Here is a 27,427-nt window from a genome sequence, read left to right on the forward strand (position 1 = left end):
TTACAGTTAGATTAATATTTCACGTGCATTTATTATCTTCATTTTCCTTGTTATCGTTGGCGATCATTGCCGTCACGTAGCTGCCTTGATTTGAGAGTAAAGTCAGTAGCCTAATCCTTAATATATAGCAGTAACTTCAGCTAGCTTCAAGTTGGTTTGATAGTGCTTTAGGTGCGTTAGCGTAAATCGCTATTAGCATGCTAGTCATTGCAAATGAATTGCCACTGATGTGTAATGACAGGGCAATTTCTGGAAATGCTTTAAAACCCTGACCAGCCAACGCGGTTCACTTGTTAAGACCCCGGGGATGATGTTGTGGAGGAGAGGAGTCAAAAAACATGCTTTAGACGTGTTCAGACCTATCGTGATTTTTGCAAGCTAAATACAAGCAGGAAGTAAGAGGCGGCTCGTTTTTGCCCCTCTATTACAATATTTACGGTAAATGCACTCATTGACAACCACCAAGCTATCCACGTGCTGTGTCGTTGTATACAAGCGAGTACCGTAAATCATAAATAGCGGCGACCTTATAAAGCGTTCGTGAGTGTTGAGCCGACGGTTAACTTCAGAGGCAGATATGCAGTAATGTGACGTTCAATTCATTAGATAAAGGTATCGTTTTGAAGGTAGACTATGCCCCTTCGTGAAAACTTAATAACTATGATTTTGAAAATTTGAACAATGTGACTGATTTCGCCGTGGAAGGTCTACATCAAACCAACTTGCTAACATGTTAGCTAGCTGAAGTTGCTGCTATGTATAGCACGGGTCTCCTAAACGTTTGGACTCGTTATGTTCAGTTATCGTTTGCACAACGTTTAAATGACGTTATGACTGTATATTACTGCTACCGGACGAACGGATACCCAGCTGCTGACATCACGTGAAAATGGCTAATACATGGTCGGACTTTTACTCTGGCAGTCCGTGTGTGAGCCTGTGAGTGTGTTGGTGCAAGTTTGTGTGAGTGAGCAGATCCCTGCTTTCTGCACTCACCCTGCATCGGTCCGTGTTGATGTCCTCTTCTTGCTTAATACGGCATCCATGTCCTTGTTGGTCACAGTTGTGTAGCACAGAGGTCAGAGTGTCCTACTGTGACCTCACATCCTCTTGACTCATTGTGGTTTTACTAGACCAGGACAGCACAATTTAAAGTGTATTACATTCATTGAAATGCCTGGAGCCCATAGCCTTCAACAGACCAAGCAATAACGGTAATAATATTTTACATTTGGTACTTGCGTGTGTTATGTGTAACGGGTGCTAGCTTGTTAGCTATGCTGTAGAACGTTAGTAAACCTCACTCCCCGACGCTTCAAGAGCGCTGCTGGCATGAAAGCTAGTAGCCTGGGCTTTTAGCTGGATTGTTAGCGCGCTCGACTCCCGATCCGAGGTGCTGCTGTCTCGCGGGCGTGTGCAGGGCTGGACCGCGGTGGTTCCACACAACGCAGGTTACATATGTCAAATTTTAAAATACAATATAACTAAAAATAAACTATATAAATAAAATATAACTCACCGATAAAGTTCATTACAAGACAAATAGCCTAGCCTACTGCGCAACACTCCATACACAGTATACCGTCAGTGATGTAGCCTAGATCAAGTGCACTTTTCTTGAAGGCCGAGTGTGGGAAAAGTCAAAGAACAAGTTTTTACAATGTTTTAATACTCTGTATCTCATATTGTCAGTGAAAAAAAATACAGCCTAATTTACAGATAATCTTAGTTACGCTATACAACACAATACACCATAGGCCTACACGGTTTCTTCAGTCCGTCAGCGATGTATGCGCAGATCAGGTGCAGCAACACGCTTCTTGAATTGGCCTTCTCTTTATGGGGCCTTCCGCAGGTTGGAGCCTTTTATGGTCGCAGCGAGTATGCTACGTAATTATAGGCTACCAGAGACAAAAAGACTTTGCTTATACAAAGTGTCTTTGCTTAATACACACTATGGAAATGTGCACCGTTGACGCCATTTTTAACTATAGAAAATACTTATACGAAATTAAAACTGAACTCTGAAAAGATATAGACAACGAGTCAACCATTCCACACTCAAAACATGTAAAAAGGCTACTGCGATAGCTCTACCCGGATATCGAGTCGATCGACCAGGGTAAATGACGAAAGTTCCCTCCGTACGTTATATATCGTAAAACAAAGAACTCTGATGCACTTGATACACTAATACACTGATCACACTGTTCCCTTTAAGTTCCACCATTAATTTATTTAATTTCCTTTAGGCACCTATGGGTGCGGTAGTCGTAGGCTAGCCTGCCCTCGTTCTTAACGTTAGGCAATGTTACGAAGCAGAACAAACAAACTGTAAGCTACTTTGTCAATTGTAGGTCTACTCACGACGAAATAGGTTCCTGTAGTAAAATATCAAGACGACAACATCCAACAAAGCCTGTCCGTCGTTAGGCTATGTCTCAAACGAGGTGACGACGATGAAGGACATGCTGTGGTAGCCTACAACCTTTCACTTTCGCTTTAGTGTTTGCGTATAGTGTTACGCGTCTGTGGTCGGGATGGCAGAGGCGCAGATTCTGTGCATGTGCAGTAAGTCTTCATTTCACCATTTCGGCGTTTTTCCTCTTTGGTAGGCTAGAATAAGTGCATAATTCCTTAGATACACCTAGTCTTTTTTGCATGCATTGCATGATAAATTACATTGCACAGAACTTAATGGCCCTCACTGTGCACAACATAATAGATAGGCATAGGCTATCCTTACCTAAAATGTTCAGGAAGTATAGCCTAACTTTTTTGATTATTATTATTTTATTTTTTTATTTTTTTATTATTATTACTTTTGTCTTTTTCTGAGATTACATTATAATTTAAAGCAACACAAGCACTTCTCCTCTGTCGCACACACACTATTTGTTTATCCAGCATATAACAGACAAGGTAGAATATGTGGCATGATTTTATGAAAGTATGATGTATTGTGACATTGAAGCAAGTCAAATTTGTAGTTTCTGATGTCATGGAACTACAGATACACCACCCCACCTTGTAAAGTTACATAGTGCGGTTACAGCCGTTCACCCTATTACGAGTTGAGTTGACCGCTGAAATGATTTTGGAAACATCATTTTAAGGTACAAAAAACTCCTTGGTGTTGCTTTAAATAATCTAAACTAGCAGGCTATAGCCTATACGTGAATTGCTGAGATTACATTATCATTTAGATAATCAAATCTATTTTATAATTCTGATTAAACTATATTCCGATTGAAAAAATGATGCCATCACAAACACACATGTGGGCTCTTTCAGAAACAGGGAAAATATGACATAACCCGTGTGTGTGTGTGTGAGAGAGAGATACATATAACATATAATGCATATAACTAGCATACACATTGAGTGTGTAGCAAACTCAGATTGGCAGATAGCAGTCCGCGATTCGACCCATCTCTTGAAATTTAAATTGTCATGAATATTAAGAAAAGACATGACATGTTATCAAAATGATGGATAAAGTATGTATATAATTGAATACATTTTTAAAAAGATATTAGACCAATAGGCCTGGTGGCAAAATATTGGGCCATTTGTCGACAACCTGTCAGAGAGCCGATGAGCAAAACGCCAGCAGACCGCCAGATCTCCCCCTAGTGGTCCAACAGCCTCTTGCTATCTGGGATATTGCATTAAAAATCAACGATACACAACTATAAATAAACAACTGTATTTAAAATCAACAATTTCTTATTTACAACGTTAATGATGAAATGTGACACCATTGACAACATTTGAACGCCAGATCTGCCCCCAGTAGTCGCCAGCCTCTTGAAATTAAACTTGAATGAATTAAATTCTGTATTCTGTCGTGAATATTACAAAAAAATATTTCTATTATTATTAAAATGATGGATAAAGTATAACTGAATAATAATAAAAAAAAGAGTTCAACCCGGGGCGATCACCATGAGAGCAGAATGAATGGGAGCTACTAGTAGGCTAGATGGTTAAATGTGTCTCTTTCACCCGACTGTCGTTGAGAGATCTCAGACTTGATTGTAGTTTTTGCAAGTTCATTAATTCAACATTATAGCTGGACATGATTCTCATGTATGAGCAGGTATGTGTCCTGAATCTGGTGATGTGAGAGCCATGGTGGAGGGGGACTTTGGGGCTGAGCAATATAGAAATATGTGGTGTGTGCCTTACAGACATGAATGGTCATTTTTATTTAGTGATTTAGAGTTATACTGCATTTCAATGAATTACAAATATTTGGGAGTTCTTATTGACAATAAACTGGACTGGAGACACAACACTGAGGAAAGGGCAAAGCAAACTCTATTTCCTGAGAAAGCTCAGGTCTTTCAATGTCTGCAGCAAAATGTTGCAAATGTTTTTTATCAAAGTGTTGTTGCAAGTGCAATTTTCTTTTCTGCCATCTGTTGGGGAAGTGGCATTACAGCCAGGGACACTAACAAACTAAATAAGATTATAAGGAAAGCTGGCTTTGTGTTGGGGTCAGCCCTAGAGCCCCTGGAGTTGGTGGAGAGAAGGATTCTGCACAAACTTTTAAATATATTGGACAACAATACCTCTCATCCACTACACGATGTACTGGTCAAGCAAAACAGTATTTTTAGTTGGAGGCTACGCCAACTTAGCTGTAAGAAAGACAGATTTAGAAAGACTTCTTTACCCACTGCAGTATCACTTTATAATGTCTCCCATCTGAGCAGAGAGAAAGGAATAACATTTTAAACTAGAAATGCAATTCCCGAGGAATTACACGAGGGGATGCAATCTGTTGGGTAGACTTTTATTTTGACACACAGGAAACACTTCAATAGGATGTGTAGTTCAGGGAGAGCCAGATTGTATGCTTAAAGGCAAACATTCTAAAGTGGAACTCTGTTCTAGAATCTTTGATTAAAAGTGACAGTTGGATTCACAGGGCAGTGTTCTAACTAGACTGGGAACTGAGAGTTCTGGCCCATTATGACATCACATTCTCCATTAAAGTATATGGGGGGAAAATACACTTTTAATGACAAATATCTCAAAAAGTATAAACTTCTCAAAAATGTCAAATAGATTGTCTAGTAGATATTTGGAAGATCTACAGAACGGTGTTTCAACCAAGTTTGTACGTTAGGCCTAAGCGGTTCGGGCTGAATAACGCGCACAAAAAGGTAAAAAGAATAATAATAAGAAGAAGAAGAAGCGACCGGATTTCAATAGAGGGGATGCATCCCCTCTAATAATTTTCTGCATGTATGTTTGTATGTTTGTATGTTTTTGTTCAATGGTGAGTTTGTATTGCTGCTGAAACACCTTCCCCTTGGAGATGAATACATTTATATCTATCCATCTATTTATCTAAAAGGCAATCCCTTATATCAATGAAACTATTCTGAACACCATATTACATTGTAACTGTATTTTTAAATACATCACGCATATGTTGTGATTTATATGTATTATGATTCGGTGACGTCATAAGACCGTCTATTTTATATTCCTGCAGTGAAACTCCATTCCACGCGGTGGCAGTAAAGCGTAGTTGACGGTCGTTAACCAACCACGAGGAAAAACATTTGACTATTTCACGGAGTTCCTGGGAGTTTCAGCAGCAACGGTGGTTCAATGATAGTGAATAAAACTGAGGGGATAAAAACCTTTTCTCGATCTGTGCAATCTAGACGGTCTGTCAACTGATTTGTACAGAGCTTAATTGAGTGACTTAAGGTAGGTTGTTTAGACACAATTTCACTTGGCGATTTCTTGATCTCATACAAGCCGTGTCTCATTTCAGGGGCTGGATGCTTCGGAGCATTCGTGCTACCTAGCACTGGTCTTCTGTGACCGCATAGACCCGACCTAGCTGGACCAACGTTTTTTTAAACGGGACGGTCTAGCCCAAAAGAACGGCTCTGTTACGTCATGAGTCCGAGCTTGGCCTACTGATCTGTCAAACCATTAGGCTACGTGAAACGCATCCTTTCAACACGCCCATGTCATCAAAACATGTTACATTTAACTCATAGGCTATGATACAACATATACTACTGACTGAGAACACTATCTATTCGATTTTTTATTTTTTATTTAGCAGACGCTTAGAATAACATTCCGGCTTCAGTGCAGAGGAAAAGTGATCAAGGAATTAATGTGGCATAGGCAATGCCAATCTTATTTTATTATAAGACTAGTCAAAACAGTGATAGGCCTATAATTATGGCCATATCCTATGCTTGCCTCGTCCATCTCCCATTTAAAATAATTTGTTAAGCCACCGGCTAACAAGCGGTCACACAACTGTCGCATTAGGCTACTTTTCAAGAGATGGCGATTTCAGAGGGAGTTGGATAGCGTTCATTTGAGTAGCCTTGCCCTTTTTGTTTCTAGCCTGGTTAAAACCAAACTTTACAGAGGTAGGATACCGATGGGCATGGCTATAGCGTAATTGCTTTCGCTGCTTGATATAATTTCAAAAACATTGGAGGGAATATAACAGGAGTTAAGTTAACTGGCTATGGAATTGCAGGATAACGAGCTGTGATCAGCAGCTGTTGTTAACATATGCTGGTCGTTTGCAGGCTTAAATGCATACAGTATTGCATTCGTCGTTAACTGACCTAGCTTGTAGCTCCATTGCAACGTTGACAAACGTCATTGAGGCTCAGCTGATGATCATATCCATGTTATCCATTTAGCAGAAGTTGGTCGTCTCTTGCGCAAGTGCTGTTTGTAGGCTTCTCTTTTGATATCTCGATCATGCACAAAGCATCACATTTGCCTCATAAAATAGATCAACAAAGAAGGTTAGCCTACTCAATTGGATTGCCCTGAGCTGAGGAAGACTCACTAGTCATACGCGCTAACTTTATCCAATGAAATAAAGGATTTGAAAAAATAGTTTCACTCAATCGGTGTGCCTCGGACGTCTGACTGCCTTCTACAAACTTTATCACCGAGAAACTTTACATAGCCTACAGGACAGTCGCAGTTTTCTCTTCTAGGTTATTCTATTATTGCAGGTTTACAATTAGTGATCAGACTTTCATTAGGCTTAGGCTACTGATAGGCTACACGAAAACTATCTCCAGCGGCATCGTGTGCAGGCTGTGGTTAATTCAGGCTACACATTTTTTTTTTAACTGATGGAATTGTATTGGCTAGTCTAGCCTACTTAATTTGCTAAGGGACACATTTGTAATCTATCAAATTTAATCTAGTTTCCACTCATAGGCTAGATGTCACCAACAAATGCTTTAAGAAACCTTTGGTGGATGTCACCCTTGGACTTCACGCAAACGGCCATCAACTAATACATTACGCTTTCCATGTGGTGTTTAATAACGATCTTCTAAGACGTGGGAACCTTTATAATAGACTAGCCTATTCACTAGTGATCATCTGAGCATAATATTAATAGGCATATGACTTGATAAACAATTTGAAAGTGAACGGCCAATGTTTGAGCTTTATTTAGGAAGTGATTATTTGATAGCCTACGGAAATCGGCTACATCGTTTAAGCATAGTTCACATTTCAAAACGTTATTTTGAAACTGAGACTTAACTGAAAAAAAAATAATAACTTCATTTAAATATTATTATAACGTTTATTAAATGTTTAAACGTGTAGGCTATCTGCCGACTGTCTGGCCAACTCAATGAAACTCAATGAAACGTCATAAACGTAATCGAATCTTGGTGGCCAGGTAGGCCGCGAAGCATACATCCGATGCACACTCCGTTTCGGGGAAAAGAAGGGTGGGTTTGTCGGCCGGATTCGAAGGAGCCCACGGAATGGGACAGTACTAGGCGCGCCACTATGACGCAACCGGTCTACGAATCCGGCCTTAGAACCACGCAGCCCCTGGAATGAGACACAGCTACAGTGTGTAGGCTACACTCAAACATAACTATCCCAAGATGGATAGGCTACGCTACGCCATTTGCCAATGAATCATGTAACAGTTAATGTTGTTATATTCCATTTACTTACAAAGCACAAAAAATGTGTAAATCGTGTGTGTTGCTCTGACTATATGCTACAGAAAACATTGGATGGGATCATCTTAGGTGTGTTGGGAACATGGATCCCGGACTTCAGTTAAGTTCAGACCGTAATAATGACGCTACAGCAACACAGTACCAGCTGGCCGTAACGGTGAAAGAAGAAGATATCGTAGAGGAGACATATGGGAATATAATTGCATTTCAACTTGATGAAGAACAGCTTCAGTATAGAACTGGATCAGACTTTGCGGGGTCCAAATTGAAGCCTGCTCATACCGAGACATTACAGACAATAGCGGAGATTGAAGTGAAGATTGAAGACGATGATGAGCCCGATGATCTGCTGGAAAGTAAGTCCTTTCAGATACTCTTATTAAACACACGCGCACACACGCACAAATCATAAATGTATCATTCATATCTAGGCTACATACTTTGTTAATTATTTGTGCTCATATGATTATTGATTACAAATTAAGCCTACACTTATCATAGTCACGCCACACTTCAACACCAGATTCTATACTGCCAACTTTTCGTAATTACTAATTCAATCCTGTTAGTTTCACCCAATGTCAACACAATATAGTCCGTAATAAAGCCAACAGCATTTCCTTGCCAAATTGCAATAGAACCATGTTTGGAAACACTGTCCCAGGGCTCTCTCTTCTTACCAGAACTGACTATTATAGATAAATATGCAAACTGCTCTGAAACTGTATTTCTGACAACAAAACACTTATGTCGTATGCCGTACAGGGAAGCTACACCAGGCGCGCAACTGAACTGCACGCACACACACACACATACAGGCCCACACACAAGCATACACACGGCACGAACGCACACACACACACGCATACAGGCCCACACACAAGCATACACACGGCACGAACGCACACACACACGCAAGCACACACACACACGCATACAGGCCCACACACAAGCATACACACGGCACGCACACACACACACACACACAGGCCCACACACAAGCATACACACGGCACGCACACACACACGCATACAGGCCCACACACAAGCATACACACGGCACGCACACACACGCATAATAGGCCCACACACAAGCATACACACGACACACACACACACACGCATACAGGCCCACACACAAGCATACACACGGCACAGACACAAGCATACACACGGCACGCACGCACACACGCACACAGGCCCACACACAAGCATACACACGGCACGCATGATTTCGCTCGGTTCATACAGTTGAATCCTCACACACACACACACACGGGCTCACACACTGTATGCATAGCAACGTTGAAAGAACACTCGTATGACCTGCTGCGCTTAGCTTCTAAGCTCTGTGTTGCACTGTCCTTCAGCTGCATTTGTTTACATTTGTATTTAGTCCATATCAAAGATTCTAGAACAGAGCAAGATGGATCAGTTGCGTCAAAAGAATGAAGTACACGACAGGGCGCCATTTTGGTAAGCTCAGCAACATTTCAGACACAGTTCCAATCATATAAACCCACCTCAACAGCTGTTTTTGGTTTTGTTTTGTTACTCTGTAATGATCTGGCCGTGTGAAAGGCACGATTTATTACTTTTCGGCTTACCAAAATGGCGCCCATGGAGCGTTAGAATGTACTTCAACATATCCAACGTATTCTCCGGCCAGTGATCCATCTTGCTCTGTTCTAGAATCTTTGGAACAGAACATCGATGGACAGAATGATGAACTCAACCTGCAACTCCCTCATTCTAATTCTATGTCTCTATGGTAACTCTTCCAGGTGCATCAGAATATCCACACGGAACCCAACAGGAGACACATGGACAGAGTGATGAACTCAGCCTGCAACTCAAAGGAAGACGGCACCACTGCACTGTGTGCTGGAAGAGTTTCAGGACCCTGAAAGCACTCGAGAAACACCAGCAAACACACTCAGTCAGGGTGAATTTGACCACATCCTCACTAGCTAGCCGCCACGTGCAGAAACACACTGGAGGGAAGTCCCATGAATGTTTCCAGTGTGGGAAAGTTTTTAATCACGCGTCAAGTCTTGCAAGGCACATGCATTCACACGTTGGAGAGAACTATCATAAATGTTCCCAGTGTGGAAGAGGTTTTTTGAGCGCATCATGTCTTTCACGCCACATGCTCGTACATGCTGGAGAGAAGCCTCATAAATGTTCCCAGTGTGGAAGAGGTTTTTCATTCTCGTCAAGTCTTGCACAGCACATGCGTGTACACACAGTAGACGTGTCTAGTAACACACTTAACTGTTCGCGGTGTGAAAAAGCTTTTTCTCACCTCTGGGCTCTTAAAAAACACATGCTAACACACACCGGAGGGAAGCCTCGCGAGTGTATCCAGTGCGGAAAAGGTTTTTTGCACTCGTCAAGTCTTTCACGCCACATGCGAGTGCACAAAGGAGAGATTCTTCGTAAAATACCTGTCGAGCAGTGTCATAAGTGTTCGCAGTGTGGAAAAGCGTTTGCTCACCTCTTGACGTTTAAATACCACATGCTAACACATACGGGAGAGAAGCATCACAAATGTGCCCGGTGTGAAGAAGTTTTCCCATTTATTTCAACTCTTAAAACCCACATGCTCGTACACACTGGAGAGAAGCCTCATCAATGTGCCCAGTGTGGAAAGGCATTTAGAATCTCCTCACATCTGAAACGCCACATGCTCTCACACACTGGAGAAAAGCCTCAGAAATGTGTCAAGCGTGGAAAAGGTTTTACTCACGGCCCAAGCCTTTCACGCCACGTGCTTGAACACAAAGGAAGGAAGCCTCATAAATGTGCCCAGTGTGGAAAACGGTTTTATCAAAGTTCAGATCTCAATCGCCACATGCGTACACATACTAGAGAGAAGCCTCATAAATGTGTCCAGTGCGGAAAAGGTTTTAATCACAGCTCAAGCCTTTCACGCCACATGTTTGAACACAAAGGAGAGAAGCCTCATACATGTCCCCAGTGCGGAAAAGGTTTTTCACAAAGTTCAATTTTTAAAAGACACATGCTCATACACACTGGAGAGAAGCCTGCCCAGTTTGGGAAAAAAATGCGACAACTTTCTAGTCTTAAAATTGTCGTGCTAACCCGCACTGGAGAGAAGCCTTATGAATGTTCCCGATGTGGAAAACGTTTTTCACACTCGTCGAGTTGTTATCACCACATACGTAAGCATCGTGTTGAGGACAAGAACCTCAAGTGATCCCTAGCAAATGCACACTGTTAGCGTGAATCAAAAGCAGAACAAGACACTATATGGGCTTATTGTAAAAAAGCTGAAAGAAAAGTCGGTAAACTCTAATCCCCAAAGTGGGTGATTATAATGGGTTTTCACTATGTAACAGTGTAACGGATATGGTAATGTTGGGAAATATGCCACCGTGTGGAGTGGCGCTCGACTTTAATGCAGCCCTCCGGAGTGCGTAGCTGGAAAGGTGCCCTAAGCCATGGCAGAATGCACACGAGTTGTGTAATGGCCTATTCGGACGGGATTAGTTTTATGGGGTGACATGAGGTAAAGTAATAATTATCAGGGAATTTAGTCCCATCCGGACGCGCCATGTCAGTAAACATAACGGAGTATGACGGTGAAATTTACAGCCACTTTTACTTTCCGTAAAACGGTCCGTAGAAATTACTGAAGGTAATATTAATCCTGTGCGACCCGACCCCTGTAAAGATGTCTGTAATATTTCGTCATATCCTGATTGGAAAAAAAATTCCACCCAATTCCCTATGTTGTCGGCTACACCATAGTCTGAATGAAAACAACATGCTGTGCAGCTTCTAATAAGACGTTAGCTAGTTTGCCTAATAGCTGGATGTTGTTAGCATAACATAAAGAGGTCATGTGATAAACCTGCATTACTCTACATCCCCCTGTAAAATAAGTCCCGTCCGAATAGGGCTTAAGAAATGCCCAGATTTTGGGGTTGCTTCACCCAAAATGCCTAACTCCCTTTATCACGCATAAATTACAGATTTAAGTGAGGGGAAGAATTCGTGCAGAGTGAAATGCGCATAGTTACGCTTTTTTTTGGACTTACGCACTCTGACCCGCATGGGAGAATTCCCCTTTCTGGTACAACCGCTAAAACCCATATGCTAAATATACAAAGAAGAAGAAAAAAATAACCAGTGTAAAACATACATTATGGTGTTAGCAGCAGACGCTAATTGTGGTGTTAGCAACTTTTGTTAACACCATAATTATCTATATATTGCTCTCTTTCTGTAATTCTTTTTTTCTTATAAATGCGTTAGAAAAAAACGTTGAAAATAAAAAATTGCTGAATAAAATATACAGATGTGTTTTCTTTGAGTCATTATTGAAATTAAAGGCAGTATACTGTAGAGAATTGATAGCAGTTGTACTGTATGCTTAAGAGTGGGCAGAGTGTAACCATGGAAACAGTGGCTATAACATCAGACATTAATGAGTATTAATGAGCATATCAATGATACTAGAGAGAAAATGCAGAGAGGGAGGGTTGAGAGATGGAGAGATATATGGGTTAGTATTAGGCTACTGTAGCCCTTTTCACGTGTGATTAGTATTAGGCCTACCTGTGGACCTTAGGTGATTTGTGATAATTGTGGAGGATGCCTGAGATCTTACTCCCGTGTGAATGTGCCATGTCTGTAATTTGTAAAGTAAAAATTCCGCCTCAAATTGCCTACTGTATTTCGCCAAACACAGACGTCCGGTGATTATACTAATCCCATGTGAATCTGCATCTCAGTGATTGTTATTTTAATTTCTTTCTGCATTGTTTTCGGCTGTTAGGATACGGCATACACGGCGTGTAAAAAGAGTAATTTACAGACTTCGCTTATCATGTGAATGCGCTGCAAGTAACAGAGGTGGGCCAGTAATTTGAAAATTACCAAAGGTCCCCAGGTAATAATCCTGTGTGAATAGGGCTATGATGGTTATTAAGCATATCAATGATACTAGAGAGAAAAGGCAGAGTTGATGGATATAAAAAATATATTACATTCCCATAGGGTTACATAGGGGTGCCAATATTTTTGACCTCAGTATTTTGGGAAGAACATTTATTTATTTATGATACATTATTCATTCACAAAGAAAATTGGTGTCCTTAAAGGTTGGATTTTTCCTAAATTTATTACTTAAGCCATTAAAATCAATTTCCAAAAGATGATTTGATATTCTCTTAGTCAACTTTAGCATGGGTGCCAACAATTTCAACCATGACTGTAGAGTGGATTAGTATTGTTGTAGTATGATGATGGTTAGTATTAATAAGCATAATGAATGATACTAAGGCAGATGGAGAGATAAAGAGTGGGTTAGTATTACTAGTCATGCTGGTTAATATTAATGAGCAATGATACTGAGGCAGAGAGGGAGGAGTTGAGAGATATAGAGTGGGTTAGTATTGCTATAAGTCATGATGGTCAGTATAATTAGCATATGGTACTATAGAGAGACAAGGCAGAGGGAGAGTTGAGAGATGGAGATAATAGAGTGGATTTAAAAGGGTGGGTTTTGAACATTCTAACACAAGATTCCATTCCGCAACAATTCAAGGTTCTAAAATTCTATGTACAATTCAATGAACCCAGATATTCTTTAGAATGTTAATTTCCCAACACTCCAAACACACCGGTGTGACGGTACACTCTTACTGTGTGTTCACACCGCCGGCGACTTGAGCTTCCAAAGATTCCGGAAGTCATTCATTTTCAATGGAAGCTGGCTTCTCTCAGCTGCCAGCAGCGACCAATCCGTCGGCGTCGCGTTTTGGGCGTCTTGAGCGACTAGAGAAAGTTGAAAATGGTTTAACTTTATGGTAATGAGCTATGACGCGGTTCAGCGACCAAACGACCAGCAACGAACATAGAATGCTACTACGTCAGAGCGGCCAAAGAATCCAAGCTGATGCCAGCTTCCCACAGCGTCCTTTACAGGGCGTCCTGAGCGATTTTGGAAGCTCAAGTCGCCGGCGGTGTGAACACACAGTTAAGGGTTAGATGTATTAGAGAGTTGAGAGATATGCGGGGGAGCAGAGTGAATTGAACGCCAAGACAGAGAAGAGGTGAGGGGGGGAGTTGAACAACAAGACAGAGGGAAGAGGTGAGAGTTGAGAGAGAGAGGGAGAGGGGGAGTTGAACAACAAGAGACAAGAGGTAAGAGTGAGAGTTGGGAGAGACAGAGGGGGAGTTGAACGACAAGACAGGGAAGAGTTGAGAGAGACAGAGGGGGAGTTGAACGACAAGACAGAGAGAAGAGTTGAGAGAGGGAGGGAGGGAGTTGAACGACAAGACAGAGAAGAGGTAAGAGTGAGAGTTGAGAGAGACAGAGGGGGAGAGGAGATCACCCTGTCAAGAAACAAGTGCCTCTATACTGACCTAAAACATGCTGGCTGGATGTAGGCCCTGTTGGCCTCATTTTACACTCCACATTCTCTGAGAGGTTTCACATTTAGGCTCTCAAGATGACCGGACAGGGGGAGAGAGAGGAGTCAATTAAGAGTCATTGAATGAGAAAACCAGGCAGGAGTCGGCCAAATCGGCTCATAATTTGTTTATGTGATAAGTATGTGGAACTATGAACAGCCATATACTTAACACCCTCCAACTTTTTTTTGTTATGGAGTGGGACCCCTCTCAGAGACCCTCATTCATGGCTGAAAATGACTGAAATTGCAATGGCTACCCTGATTATCCTGATAAAGATATGAACATAAGCTTTATTCTTCCATAGAGCCGATAGCATAGTTTTAAAGACCAAAAGGTAGACTAGGGGGGTATCTGCACCACTGAAAGCAGAATTTTCATCCCTCTAAATTTCGGTCATTTTTAAGAGGCATTATCTCATAATCGCTGTGGCTTTGGTGGATGGTTTTACTGTTGCTGGAGAGAGGAACATCTACTGATTCAAAACCAATTGTCGTCTAATTGGGCCACACATAATGTGTGTCGTGCCAGGAGGGTCTTTAGGGGAATTATTCGGGTTTTGGACTATAATAAACCAGGTAATAATATCTCATTTCAGGGTAAGTTATGGTGAATTGTTGTGTACCTGTATGAAAAATTGTATGACCCCCATCTTCCGACATCTGCCTGGTTTTCTCATGCAATGACTCTTAAACAAATTTGAGTTGGAAAAGTCTTGGCCTGTGTGTTATGTTTAAAAGGCAATCCCTTATATCAATGTAATTGTATTCTGAACACCATTATTTAAATTGAAACTGTATTTGTAAATACATCACTCATGTTTTGTGTTTTATATGTATTGTTGGTTACATACAATACAATTTATAAATGGAATCCAGCATACGATTCAGTGACTTCCCAGCACCGTCTATTTAATATTCCTGCAGTGAAACTCCACTCCACGCGGTGGCAGTAAAGTGTAGTTGCCTGTCGTTAGCCAACCATGAGCAAAAACATTTGATTATTTTCACCGAGTTCCAGGGAGTTTCAGCAGCAACGGTGGTTCAATGAATACAACTGCGTGGATGAACACCTTTTCTCGATCTGTGCAATCTAGACGGTCTGTTAACTGATATCCGAGTGCAGAGCTTAATTGAGTGACTCGAGGTAGGTTTGTTTAGATGCAAATACACTGGTCGATGTCTTGATCTCATACAGTGTGTAGGCTAGTCGAACATAACTAGCAGCTATCCCAAGATGGATAGGCTAGGCCTACGCTACGCCATTTGCCAATTAAGGATTTAACAGTTACTGTTGTTATATTCTTTTACTTACAAACAATTGTGTAAATTGCGTGTGTTGCTCTGACTACAGAAAACTTTGGATGGGATCATCGTTGGTGCGTTGGGAACATGAATCTCGGACTTCAGTTAAATTCAGACCGTAATGACGCTACAGAAACGCAATACCAGCTGACCGTAATGGTGAAAGATGAAGATATCATAGAGGATACATATGGGGATATAATTGCATTTCAACTTGATGAAGAACATCTTCAGTATAGAACTGGATCAGACTTTGCGGAGTCCAAAGTGAAGCCTACTTATGCCGAGACGCAGACAACAGCGGAGATTGAAGTGACTATCGAAGACGACGACGATCTGCTGGAAAGTAAGTCCTTTCAGATAGGCCTACCCTTAGCAAACACACACACACACATGCACACACACACACACACACACACACACACACACACACACACACACACACACACACACACACACACACACACACACATCCTAAATGTAACATATCTACATACCTTGTCCTGTTAGTTCTTTGTGCTGATTAACAAATGAAGCCTACACTTATTCATTCTCACACCCTCCACTTCTACACTGCCAACTTTTCTTAGAAAATACTAGTTGTGTGGGGGGGGGGGTTCTATTCAGTATCACAATATTTTGTGCATGCAATTACATCGATGCAATAGCTCAAAGTATGCCATTTCATTTAATGATCTATTTTACATTTATTTGAGTCATTTGGGTTTTCTCTGATCCCCCCCTGGGGATTTGCAAAACTGTTCCAAACACACATCTCAATCTCTGCTAGTTTTTGTCCTAGAAACATATAAGTGACACCACTAGAAACCTTTAATCAACTCAATCCAATCCAATCCAATCCAAATACATAATGTTTTAAAAGAGTGGCACTGAATGGCACTTTGAAAAAACAACAAATGAAAATCTTAGGATTTCACTCCTCTCACCTGCAGCAGGCCCATTCAAAAAGCCCACTCAACTTCATTTGCATTTGAATGAGCCACCCACTAAGTGGCACATTTAGGCCATGTCCACACGGGGACGTGTTTTGGGTTAAATGCAGCTGTTTTGCATCGTTTTGGCCGATCGTCCAAATGAATCCTCCAAACGCATCCTCCAAACGCATCCTCCAAACGCATAGCCCTAAAAACGAATCTATCTGAAACCGGGTCCCAGAGTGCATAACTTCGAAAACGCAGCCCTCTAGCGTTCGTTTGGACGGGGGAAGACGCATACCTGCGTTTCAATGATGTCATCGCCACACTCCTCGACCTCTAGCCCATTATTGTCAACATTTAGCTTTCAAAATAATTGGATAACGTTACTGCATTTCGGTAGTTGTTTTTACCTTACCTGGAGCCTATATGCAACCTATCCAACTGCAGCCTGCAGCCTGCAGCCTGCTTCCAAAACTCCAAAGCTGCTGTCAGATTTTGTTCCGAGGACACAAGTTAGGCTACCAACACTCAAGAACAGTTTGTGATGTGTTAATCAATTCAATTTCCAACCATTTCACAACAGCTAATTCTGGAGTAGCCTAGGCTAACTAGCCCGCTTGCTTGTGAGACTCGGTTGTGAACTGCACCGGTTTCCTTATTTGGGTTTACGTTACCAGGTGTTAGCCTATGACAGAACGGTTGAAATAAATTTAAAGTAAGTGATTGCGTAGGGCCGTAGGCTATGTGTCGGGTGTATGGCAACCTGGTGTCAGAAAATGAACGGATCAGTGATTTTCGAATGAAGTATGATGGCCATGCAAGTTACGAGAGTTTTCCGGGAGAAACAACAAAATGGGAGGGCGGCAGGAGATGACTTTAAGATAGGAGAGAAACAAGGGGGAAATGGGAGTTTTTGCAGGTATGCTCAAGCCTTCCACTTATAAACTGTAAAAACAGTTTTCCCTTCGACGTCTCATTAAAACCTTTTCCTCTCCGTTTTTGGTGATTTGGTGAACTGAAACAGCGCCACATACAGGCCTGGAATATGAAGTAGCGTGTCAAGTCGTATTGAGAGGGATCCGTTTGGACGCAAATACTCTTGAAACACTGCCAGGGAAAACGGAGGGCAGGGGGGGAGATCGTTTTGCTACGTGTGGACTTGGCCTTAGTCAAACTTTTTCACTATTTGTAGTAAAACTACAAAACATGTTTTAATGTTCTTTTACTTATATGGAGCCAACACTGTTGTTTTAAAGGAACAAACATAGCTAGATATATTTATAGTGTGTATTTGACCTTTGGGCTTTGAAAATATTTTTTTAAATAGTTGTGTTTACACTGAATTATAATGAAAAGTAATTTCATTACATCCACTTTAGGGCTGGGCGATATGGCTAAAAAAAAAAATATCTCGATATTTTTAGTCCATTTCACGATATACGATATATATCTCGATATTTTTACATTTTCTCAAAAGAACTTCCTGAATTCTCACTTTTACCCAGTGATGTTTTAAATCATGTCAGTATGATGCAGCAGGCTAGGATAAATTATACCAGTCCAAACCCTGGAAATTATATCCACATTAAAACATTCTTAGTGGTTTCTATTTTAAATTTGTATATAAAAGCAGGGGTGAAGGTACTTTTGAATCTTGCCAGTAGCCTACTATGAATGTTTCTCATAGGGAAACGTGTGCATGCACAAATCAATTGGTTTATTTTAGCCTATGTGAGCATGGCCTGTTATTTGGCTTTATCATTCTCTCTTCTTCTTTCCCTGCCTTCTTTGAAAGGCCCCTCTGCCTATACACTGATAAAATGTTAACTCACTTCTCTTTTTGCATGGCTTCATGGCTTTAGTTGACTCTGATATGTTTCCATATGAATGATGATGTCTACTACATCTGATAGAACGGTGGTGCGTGCTCCCTTAATTAGTCGTTTGGTTGTTCGTTGATAAATAAGAAGTTTTCGTTATGAGACAGTCAGATGCACTCATAGGCAGTAGCCTAATCTGCCTCAATGCGCAAATCTCATAGCCTACATTTAATTTAAAAATCAATCGGGAGGACGTATAGACGAGCATAGCACAATAAATGCATGTGTGTAGTAGAGTGAGATGTGCGCATTTGCGCTGTCGTTTTGAAACAGTCAGACGTGCACTTAGATAGACAGTAGCCTAGTTCTTCTGCCTAATGCATGGGCATCGCTGTAACTTTAATTTGAAGATCCCTTGCTGTTTCGGTTCGTTTTTTGTTTCGTAGGCTATAACCAAATCAGAACTGCTTCCATCTATTAACCTAGCTGGTTGTTGAACAACACTGGCCTAGACATGCTACCGCTGTTGTTTTGAACTGGAAGTTCACTTCTTCTCGTCTGCTACACCTAGACGTCACACCCTCATCTGAATAGATGGTTCAGGATTGGTTGGTGAGTGTTCACGTTGTTACTGAGAGGGAGGGGGAGAGGTTACGATGGATAGGGACACAGGTCTGCACAGAACGGCAGTGTTGCCGCCACAGTAAAAGGTTGCTGCTTGCAAAAATGACGAAAATGGTGAAATACTCGATATTTGCGATATGACAAAAAAATTATCTCACGTACTGTAAACTGCGATATATTGAGTATATTCTGTATATCGCCCAGCCCTAATCCACTTTAGTCTCATATAATTATTGCGGAGGACCTCTAGAATATAACCATATGTGCCACTTTTGCACAGGTGTTTTTAGTTAGATGAAAAACCTAAACATTGCAAGGTATAGCAGACATCTAGAATAGAATAGAATATATACTTTTTTGATCCCGTGAGGGAAATTCAGTTCTCTGCATTTAACCCAATTTAAACGAATTAGTGAACACACAACACACAGTGAGGTGAATCACACACTAACCCAGAGCAGTGAGCTGCCTGCCCAACCAGCGGCGCTTGGGGAGCAGTGAGGGGTTAGGTGCCTTGCTCAAGGGCACTTCAGCCGGCAACTGGCTGAACCGGCTGGACCGGCAACCCTCCGGTTACAAGCCCGAAGCGCTAACCAGTACACTACGGCTGCCCCTATCTAGCCTAGAAATCTAGACGCACCCTAGCGGCCAAAAATATTTTTTCCTAGCGGGATGGTCTAGGGTCGCACCGTTGAGGCCAAGCCTGTGTTAGGCTCCAGGCCAGCCTAGCCAATCAGAACGCTCTATCTGTGTACGGAGTCCTTGAGCCCGCCTTAGCTCACCTTCGGCTTCCGATATTGACGCCAGGGGGCTGGACCATGCGTCCTCGTTCGACGAGTTGGGTGTGAGACCGTGTTGCACAACCATAGAGAAAAACAAAAGATGGATGAGGCTAACAAAGCGCGCTCGTTTGAATCGGCTTTGGAAGAGTTAGACTTGGGCTTTTCTTTGAAGTTTGAGCAGAAAGAAGCACTCAAGTCATTCGCTTTATAGAAGGATGTATTTGTCGTTTTGCCGACCGGCTCAATTGGTCACAAGTGCTGGCCTATTACGTGCAGAGGCAGTTTGAAAGACTGTTCATCCCACCCACAGGCTTCAGGCCATCCTTAAAAATATTCTTGTTTGCCGTAACCCGACCGACCCTGTCAATATAGGGCCGACCCAAATATTTGTTTTTTTCCCTCTCTAGTCCGACCGACTTGCCGGTTGCAAATTGCGTTAAGACCGACCGATTTTTTTTTTTTTAATTAGGCCTATTTTTCTTCAAACACTCAATACAAATGTAATACAATAATATTATATTTTCCTAAGTATTGTGAATACAAATTGCCTACATACAAACGTAGGCTGCGTTCTTTCTTCCAAATAAAACCTGTGGCGTCATATGTTTATGTTTGTCATGCGCTACAGGCTGCTTCCAGTCTCATTCACTGCCAGTGGTTCGCGCTTGACTGTTGCCTAATAGCTGCGGCTGTAGCCAAGAAATGTTCGCGGTCAACGTCAAAACTTATACTAGTTCGGGCACTATTATCCACCTGAAAACGCATTAAACACTTGAACATTTAGATGACTTGGCACGAAGTTATGTCCAGATATTTTCTCGGACCCATCCCTTCTCCCCATTCGTGTAACGGTGACCGTGTCAACAGACTTAAATGAGACCTTAAGGTTTTGGTGGAAGAAACAAAAAAAATTGAGGACGTGCCAGCATTAAGTGGTTTCTTTTGGATTGAAACATTTAAGTGACCCGTTAAGGGATCGTTCTACTACAGGCTAGCAAGGACAGCTATTCTTCAAGTGGTTAAGAACTAGCTACTGGTGGAGAAAAGAAAGCAACGTAATGTCTCTGATTTGTAGGTTGCATTGACACGTCGTAGCGGTGGATGCAAGTAAACCAATCTAGTTACCAGTAAAATCATTGAAATGAACATATTATTTTTTTCATAATTTATTTTCATATGATATATTTTTTGTTTACTTCTCTGACAGTAGGCTACAGCATATTTAAAGCTATAGCCTACATTTTAGTCAAGTCAAGTTTATTTGAATAGCACATTTTATACACAGGTCATTCAATGTGCTTTAGACACAAAGCAAATAGTAACAAATAAGAGCAGAGAAGGGCAATATAGTCAAAGAATAATTAAAAAAGTAAAGATCATTATAAAGCAAGAATTTATGCAAGAGTGTTTGTGTGTTGTTACAACAAATTGGATCTAGTCATAGGTGTGCAGATAACATACGGTTAATGCACCCTCTATAAAGTAGCCTATGCTGATTTTTGTTAAGTCACGTTCAGAAATATAACTATATTGCCAAAAGTATTGGGTCACCTGCCTTGACCCCCATATGAACTTCAGTCACATCCTATTCTTAATCCATATGACATTGGTCCACCTTTTGCAGCTACAGGATAAGAGCTTTGACTCTTCTGGGAAGGCTTTCCAAGGTTTAGGAGTGTTTATTGGCATTTTTGACCATTCTTTCAGAAGCGCATTTTTGAAGTCACACACTGATGTTGGACGAGGAGGCTCTCAGTCCCCTTTAATTCATCCCAACGGTGTTCTATTGGGTTGAGGTCAGGTGCAGGCCAGTCATGTTCTTCCACACCAAACTCTGTCATCCATGTCTGTATGGACCTTGCTTGGTGCACGGGTACACAGTCATGCATATACCTTGTGGAAAGCCTTCCTAGAAGAGTTGAAGCTGTTATAGCTGCAAAGACTGGACCAACGTCATATTAAACCCTATAGATTAAGAATAGGATGTGACTGAAGTTCATATGGGGGTCAAGGCCGGTGACCCAATACTTTTGGCAATATAGTGTCGTGTGTGTGTGTGTATGTACATATATATATATATATATATATATATATATAACATGCAAATGTTTTTAAATTCATACCAACAAAATCGCTGTGACCAAAAATTTACTTTTTTTTTTTACCTTGAATCTTGAAAAAAAAAATATTTGCCTACCTACCGACCCAATTATTTTTGGGGGGGGCTGTTACTGCAAACAAAGATATTTTTAAGGATGGCCTCAGCTCTGTGAATGGTCCGACCCCAGACTATACATTTCTGTATAGTTTGGCTTGCCAGGCTGGCATCACAAATATGGAGCGCAAAAGGTGCCAAAAAGTCATTTCTCGGCACTAAATAAAAATTGCCATTTATTTCTGGAAGGCACACACCACATATTTCTGTAAATTGCTCAGTCCCGAAGTATACCTCCACCATGGTTCTTATATTGCCATTTTCAGGACAGTCAGGCCTACACAACCGTGCAAGTCATGTCGAGCTGTCAGCTTGCTGTGGTGAGATACACGTCAAAATGTAAGAATTTGTATAGTATGCTTTTCAAATTTTTAATATTTAAAAATCTAAATCAAATCAATGCAAGTATAATTTATACATGATATTGTGGCAGATCTGGGTAGCCTAGACTGTGCTGAAAAAAACAATATGTAGCATGTGTGAATGGCACTTACAATGACCAGGATAAATGCTTCTAACTATAGGTAGTGAAAATGCCCTTAAAACAGCTTAGTTAAACAAAATAACGTTCTATCACAAAAACATTTTCAATCAAAGAAAAAAGGTGTTCAAAGGCATTTTTCAGTCAATTTTTTTTTTGCATTCCAACACTTTTTTTTCCTTTGATTGAATGTGTTTTCTTCGACAGAAGTGAATGTTTTTTTGATTGAAGATATATTTTTTGATTGAATAATAGACACATCTACCTTCATACGCACGCACTGACGCACACATGAACACATCCACGCATACAAAAACACACAATGTTCTGTTACTGTATAGATAGCAACGTTGAATGACCTGCTGCGCTTAGCTTAGCTCTATTTTCCACTGTACTTCAGCTGCATTTTTTACATTTGTATTTGGTCCAGATACACAACATCGATGGACAGAATGATGAACTCAACCTGCAACTCCCTCATTCTAATTCTATGTCTCTATGGTAACTCTTCCAGGTGCATCAGAATATCCACACGGAACCCAACAGGAGACACATGGACAGAGTGATGAGCTCAGCCTGCAACTCAAAGGAAGACGGCACCACTGCACTGTGTGCTGGAAGAGTTTCAGGACCCTGAAAGCACTCGAGAAACACCAGCAAACACACTCAGTCAGGGTGAATTTGACCACGTCCTCACTAGCTAGCCGCCACGTGCAGAAACACACTAGAGAGAAGCCTCGTAAATGTTCCCAGTGTGGGAAAGTTTTTTCACACTCGTCAAGTCTTGCAAGGCACATGCATTCACACGTTGGAGAGAACTATCATAAATGTTCCCAGTGTGGAAAAGGTTTTTTACGCGCATCATTTCTTTCACGCCACATGCTCGTGCATGCTGCAGAGAAGCTTTACGAATGTTTCCGGTGTGGAAAAGGTTTTTCACACTCGTCAAGTCTTTCACACCACATGCGTGTGCACAAAGTAGAGCTGTCTCGTAAAAAAAGACCTGTAGAGCAGCGTCATAACTGTCATAACTGTGGAAAAGCTTTTTCTCACTTCTTGACGCTTAAATACCACATGCTAACACATACGGGAGAGAAGTATCACAAATGTGCCCGGTGTGGAGAAGTTTTTCCATTTATTTCAACTCTTAAAACTCACATGCTCTTACACACTGGAGAGAAGCCTCATAAATGTGCCCAGTGTGGAAATGCATTTAGAATCTCCTCAGATCTGAAACGCCACATGCTCACACACACTGGAGAAAAACCTCATAAATGTGACCAGTGTGGAAACGCATTTAGAATCGCCTCAGATCTGAAACGCCACATGGGCACACACACTGGAGAAAAGCCTCATAAATGTGACCAGTGTGGAAACGCATTTAGAATCGCCTCAGATCTGAAACGCCACATGGGCACACACACTGGAGAAAAGCCTCATAAATGTGTTCAGTGTGGAAACGCATTTAGAATCGCCTCAGATCTGAAACGCCACATGCTCAAACACATTGGAGAAAAACCTCATAAATGTGCCCAGTGTGGAAACGCATTTAGAATCTCCTCAGATCTGACACGCCACATGCTCACACACATTGGAGAAAAGCCTCAGAAATGTGCCCAGCGTGGAAAAACTTTTTCACAAATTTCAACTCTTAAAAACCACATGCTAACATACGCTAAAGAGAAGCCTCATCAATGTACTCAATGTGGAAAAGGTTTTAGTCACAGCTCAAGTCTTTCACGCCACATGCATGAACATAAAGGAGGGAAGCCTCATAAATGTGTCCAGTGTGGAAAACGGTTTTATCAAAGTTCAGATCTTAATCGGCACATGCGTACACATACTGGAGAGAAGCCTTATAAATGTGCCCAGTGCGGAAAAGGTTTTACACAAAGTTCAACTCTTACATGCCACATGCTAACACACACTGGAGAGAAGCCTCATAAATGTGCCCAGTGTGGAAAAGGTTTTACACAAACTTCAATGCTTAAAAAACACCTACTACTACACCATGTAGAGAGACCTCATAAATGTGCCCAGTGTGGAAAAGCTTTTAGAACATCCCAAAGTCTTCAACGCCACAATCTTACACATACTGGAGAGAAGCCTCATACATGTTCCCAGTGCGGAAAAGGTTTTACACAAAGGTCAAGTCTTTCATGCCACATGCTAGAACACACTGGAGAGAAGTCTCATACATGTCCCCAGTGCGGAAAAGGTTTTACACAAAGGTCAAGTCTTTCATGCCACATGCTAGTACACACTGGAGAGAAGCCTCATAAATGTTCTCAGTGCGTAAAAAGCTTTTCACGCATTTCAATTCTTAAAAGACACATGCTCATACACACTGAAGAGACGCCTGCCCAGCTTGGGAAAAAAAATCGACAACTTTCTAGTCTTAAAATTGTCGTGCTAACCCGCACTGGAGAGAAGCCTTATGAATGTTCCCGATGTGGAAAATGTTTTTCACACTCGTCGAGTTGTTATTACCACATAAGTCAGCATCGCGTTGAGGACAAGAACCTCAAGAGATCCCTAGAAAATGCACACTGTTAGCATGAATCAAAAGCAGAACAAGACGCTACATATATGTGCTTATTGTAAAAAAGCTGAAAGAAAAGTCGGTAAACTCTAATCCCCAAAGTGGGTGATATTAATGGGGTTTCACTATGTAACAATGTAACGGATATGGTAATGTTGGGAAATATGTCACCGTGTGTAGTGGCGCTCAACTTTAATACAGCCCTCCGGAATGCATAGCTGGATAGGTGCTCTAAGCCATGGCAGAATGCACACGACTTGTATAAGAAACGCCCAGATTTTGGGTTTGCTTCACCCTAAATGCCTAACTCTCTTTATCATGCGTAAATGACAGATTTGAGTGAGGGGAAGAATTTGCGCAGAGTGAAATGCGCGTAGCTTTTTTTTTTTTTTTTTTACTTACGCACTCTTACCTGCATGGGAGTATTCCCCCTAAAGGATTATGAATTTGATAATTTATGTGTGGGCCTGCAATTGCTGGTACAACCGTTAGAACCCATATGCTAATACACAAAGAAGAAGAAAAAAGCATAACCAGTGTTAAACATACATTATGGTGTTAGCAGCAGATGCCAATTGTGGTGTTAGCAACATATGTTAACACCATAATTATCTATATATTGCTCTCTTTCTGTATTTTTCTTTTTCTTAGAAATGTGTTTGGTTACGGTTGAAAAAAAAAACCTTGGAAAAAAATTGCAGAATAAAATGTACAGATGTGTTTTCTTTGAGTCATTATTGAAACTAGAAATGTGCATTTCCAAGGACCTGCAAGAGTGGGCTTGCAAAAATGCTAACCGTGTTAACAATGTTAACTATGCTAACCAGGTTGATCAGCGGACTTGGCTAAAGATTTCCAGCAGTTACGTTAAAAATGCTAATTATGCTAACAATGCTATCCAAGCTAACAATGCTAACCAGGTTGATTAGCTAATTTCGCTGATGATTTCTAAGAGTTTTGCAAAAAATGTTAACTATGCTAACCATGCTAACCAGGTTGATTAGCTAACTTTAGAGAATTGATAGCAGTTGTATTGGCTTTAGAGTGGGCAGAACCACAGAAACAGTGGCTATAACATCAGACATTAATGAGTAGGCTATTAATCAGCATATCAATGATAGAGGGAAAATGCAGAGGGAGGGTTGAGAGTTGGAGAGATATATGGGTTAGCGTTAGGCTACTGTAGCCCTTTTCACACAGGATTAGGCTATTAGTACTACCTGTGGACCTTTGGTGATTTGTGATAATTGTGGAGGATGCCTGAGATCTTAGTCCCGTGTGAATGTGCCATGTCTGGTAAGCCTACCTTACACTGACAAGATTTGGGAAAGATTTTTGAAAGATTGTAGTCTTTTAACTAATGCCCCTCATTCAGACTTTACTCAGAAGACTACAGTCTTTCAAGAATATTTCCCAAATCTTGTCAGTGTAAGGTAGGCTTAATTTGTAAAGTAAAAATTCCGCCTCAAATGACCTACTGTATTTCGCAAAACACAGACGTCCAGTGATAATACTAATCCCGTGCGAATGTGCATCTCAGTGATTGTTATTTTAATTACTTTCTGCGTTGTTTTCGAATGTTAGGATACGACATACACTGCGTGTAATGTCAGTGAAAATAGAGTAATTTACAGACGTTGCTTATCCTGTGCGAATGCGCTGCAAGTAACACAGAGGTGGGGCGGTAATTTGAAAATGACCAAAGGTCCCCAGGTAATATAATCCCGTGTGAATAGGGCTTATGATGGTTAGTATTAAGCGTATCAATACTAGAGAGAAAAGGCAGAGTTGAGAGATATGTGGATTATTGTTGTAGTATGATGGTTAGTATAATAAGCATATCAATGGTATTATATAAGGCAGATGGAGAGATATCGAGTGGGTTAGTATTACTATAAGTCATGCTGGTTAATATTAATGAGCATATCAATGATACTGAGGCAGAGAGGGAGGAGTTGAGAGATATAGAGTGGATTAGTATTGCTATAAGTCATGATGGTTAATATTAATGAGCATATCAATGACACTGAGGCAGAGAGGGAGGAGTTGAGAGATATAGAGTGGATTAGTATTGCTATAAGTCATGATGGTTAATATTAATAAGCATATGGTATTATATAAGGCAGATGGAGAGATATAGAGTGGGTTAGTATTACTATAAGTCATGCTGGTTAGTATTAATAAGCATATCAATGATACTGAGGCAGAGAGGGAGGAGTTGAGAGATATAGAGTGGATTAGTATTGCTATAAATCATGATGGTTAATATTAATA

The 27,427-nt window shown here is 41.1% G+C and overlaps 2 protein-coding genes across 7 annotated transcripts in view; one reads left to right on the top strand and one right to left on the bottom strand.

Moving 5' to 3' along the window:
- LOC134080376 (NACHT, LRR and PYD domains-containing protein 3-like) overlaps positions 1-2,520 on the bottom strand; it is a 26,486-nt gene extending 23,966 nt beyond the window's left edge. For 3 of the 4 annotated variants that reach the window (XM_062536826.1, XM_062537060.1, XM_062536987.1), the window contains exons 1-2: positions 2,368-2,520; positions 997-1,129 (exon numbers count right to left, since the gene is read on the bottom strand). In XM_062536826.1, coding sequence (XP_062392810.1) covers positions 997-1,046 — 50 coding nt within the window. In that variant the 5' untranslated portion in view covers positions 1,047-1,129; positions 2,368-2,520. Of the gene's footprint in view, positions 1-996; positions 2,318-2,367 lie in introns of those variants that run through there. The other variant, XM_062536908.1, reaches the window with a different exon arrangement.
- A 3,059-nt stretch (positions 2,521-5,579) lies between these two features.
- Positions 5,580-25,875, top strand: LOC134088355 (zinc finger protein 493-like). Of its 3 annotated transcripts, none has more exons than XM_062542316.1 (3): positions 5,580-5,730; positions 8,048-8,359; positions 23,126-25,875. In XM_062542316.1, exons 2-3 carry the CDS (start codon positions 8,086-8,088, stop codon positions 25,165-25,167), a joined length of 2,316 nt encoding a protein of 771 aa, XP_062398300.1. In that variant the 5' UTR covers positions 5,580-5,730; positions 8,048-8,085; the 3' UTR covers positions 25,168-25,875. The 3 variants fall into 3 exon arrangements, with proteins under 3 accessions (XP_062398300.1, XP_062398459.1, XP_062398381.1); XM_062542475.1 differs by lacking the exon at positions 23,126-25,875 and adding an exon at positions 9,788-12,324; XM_062542397.1 differs by lacking the exons at positions 5,580-5,730; positions 8,048-8,359 and adding exons at positions 15,468-15,593; positions 15,801-16,097.
- Positions 25,876-27,427: the final 1,552 nt, after the last annotated feature.

The sequence above is a fragment of the Sardina pilchardus genome, chromosome 1 (assembly GCF_963854185.1).
Source record: "Sardina pilchardus chromosome 1, fSarPil1.1, whole genome shotgun sequence".
Lineage (NCBI taxonomy): Eukaryota > Metazoa > Chordata > Actinopteri > Clupeiformes > Clupeidae > Sardina > Sardina pilchardus.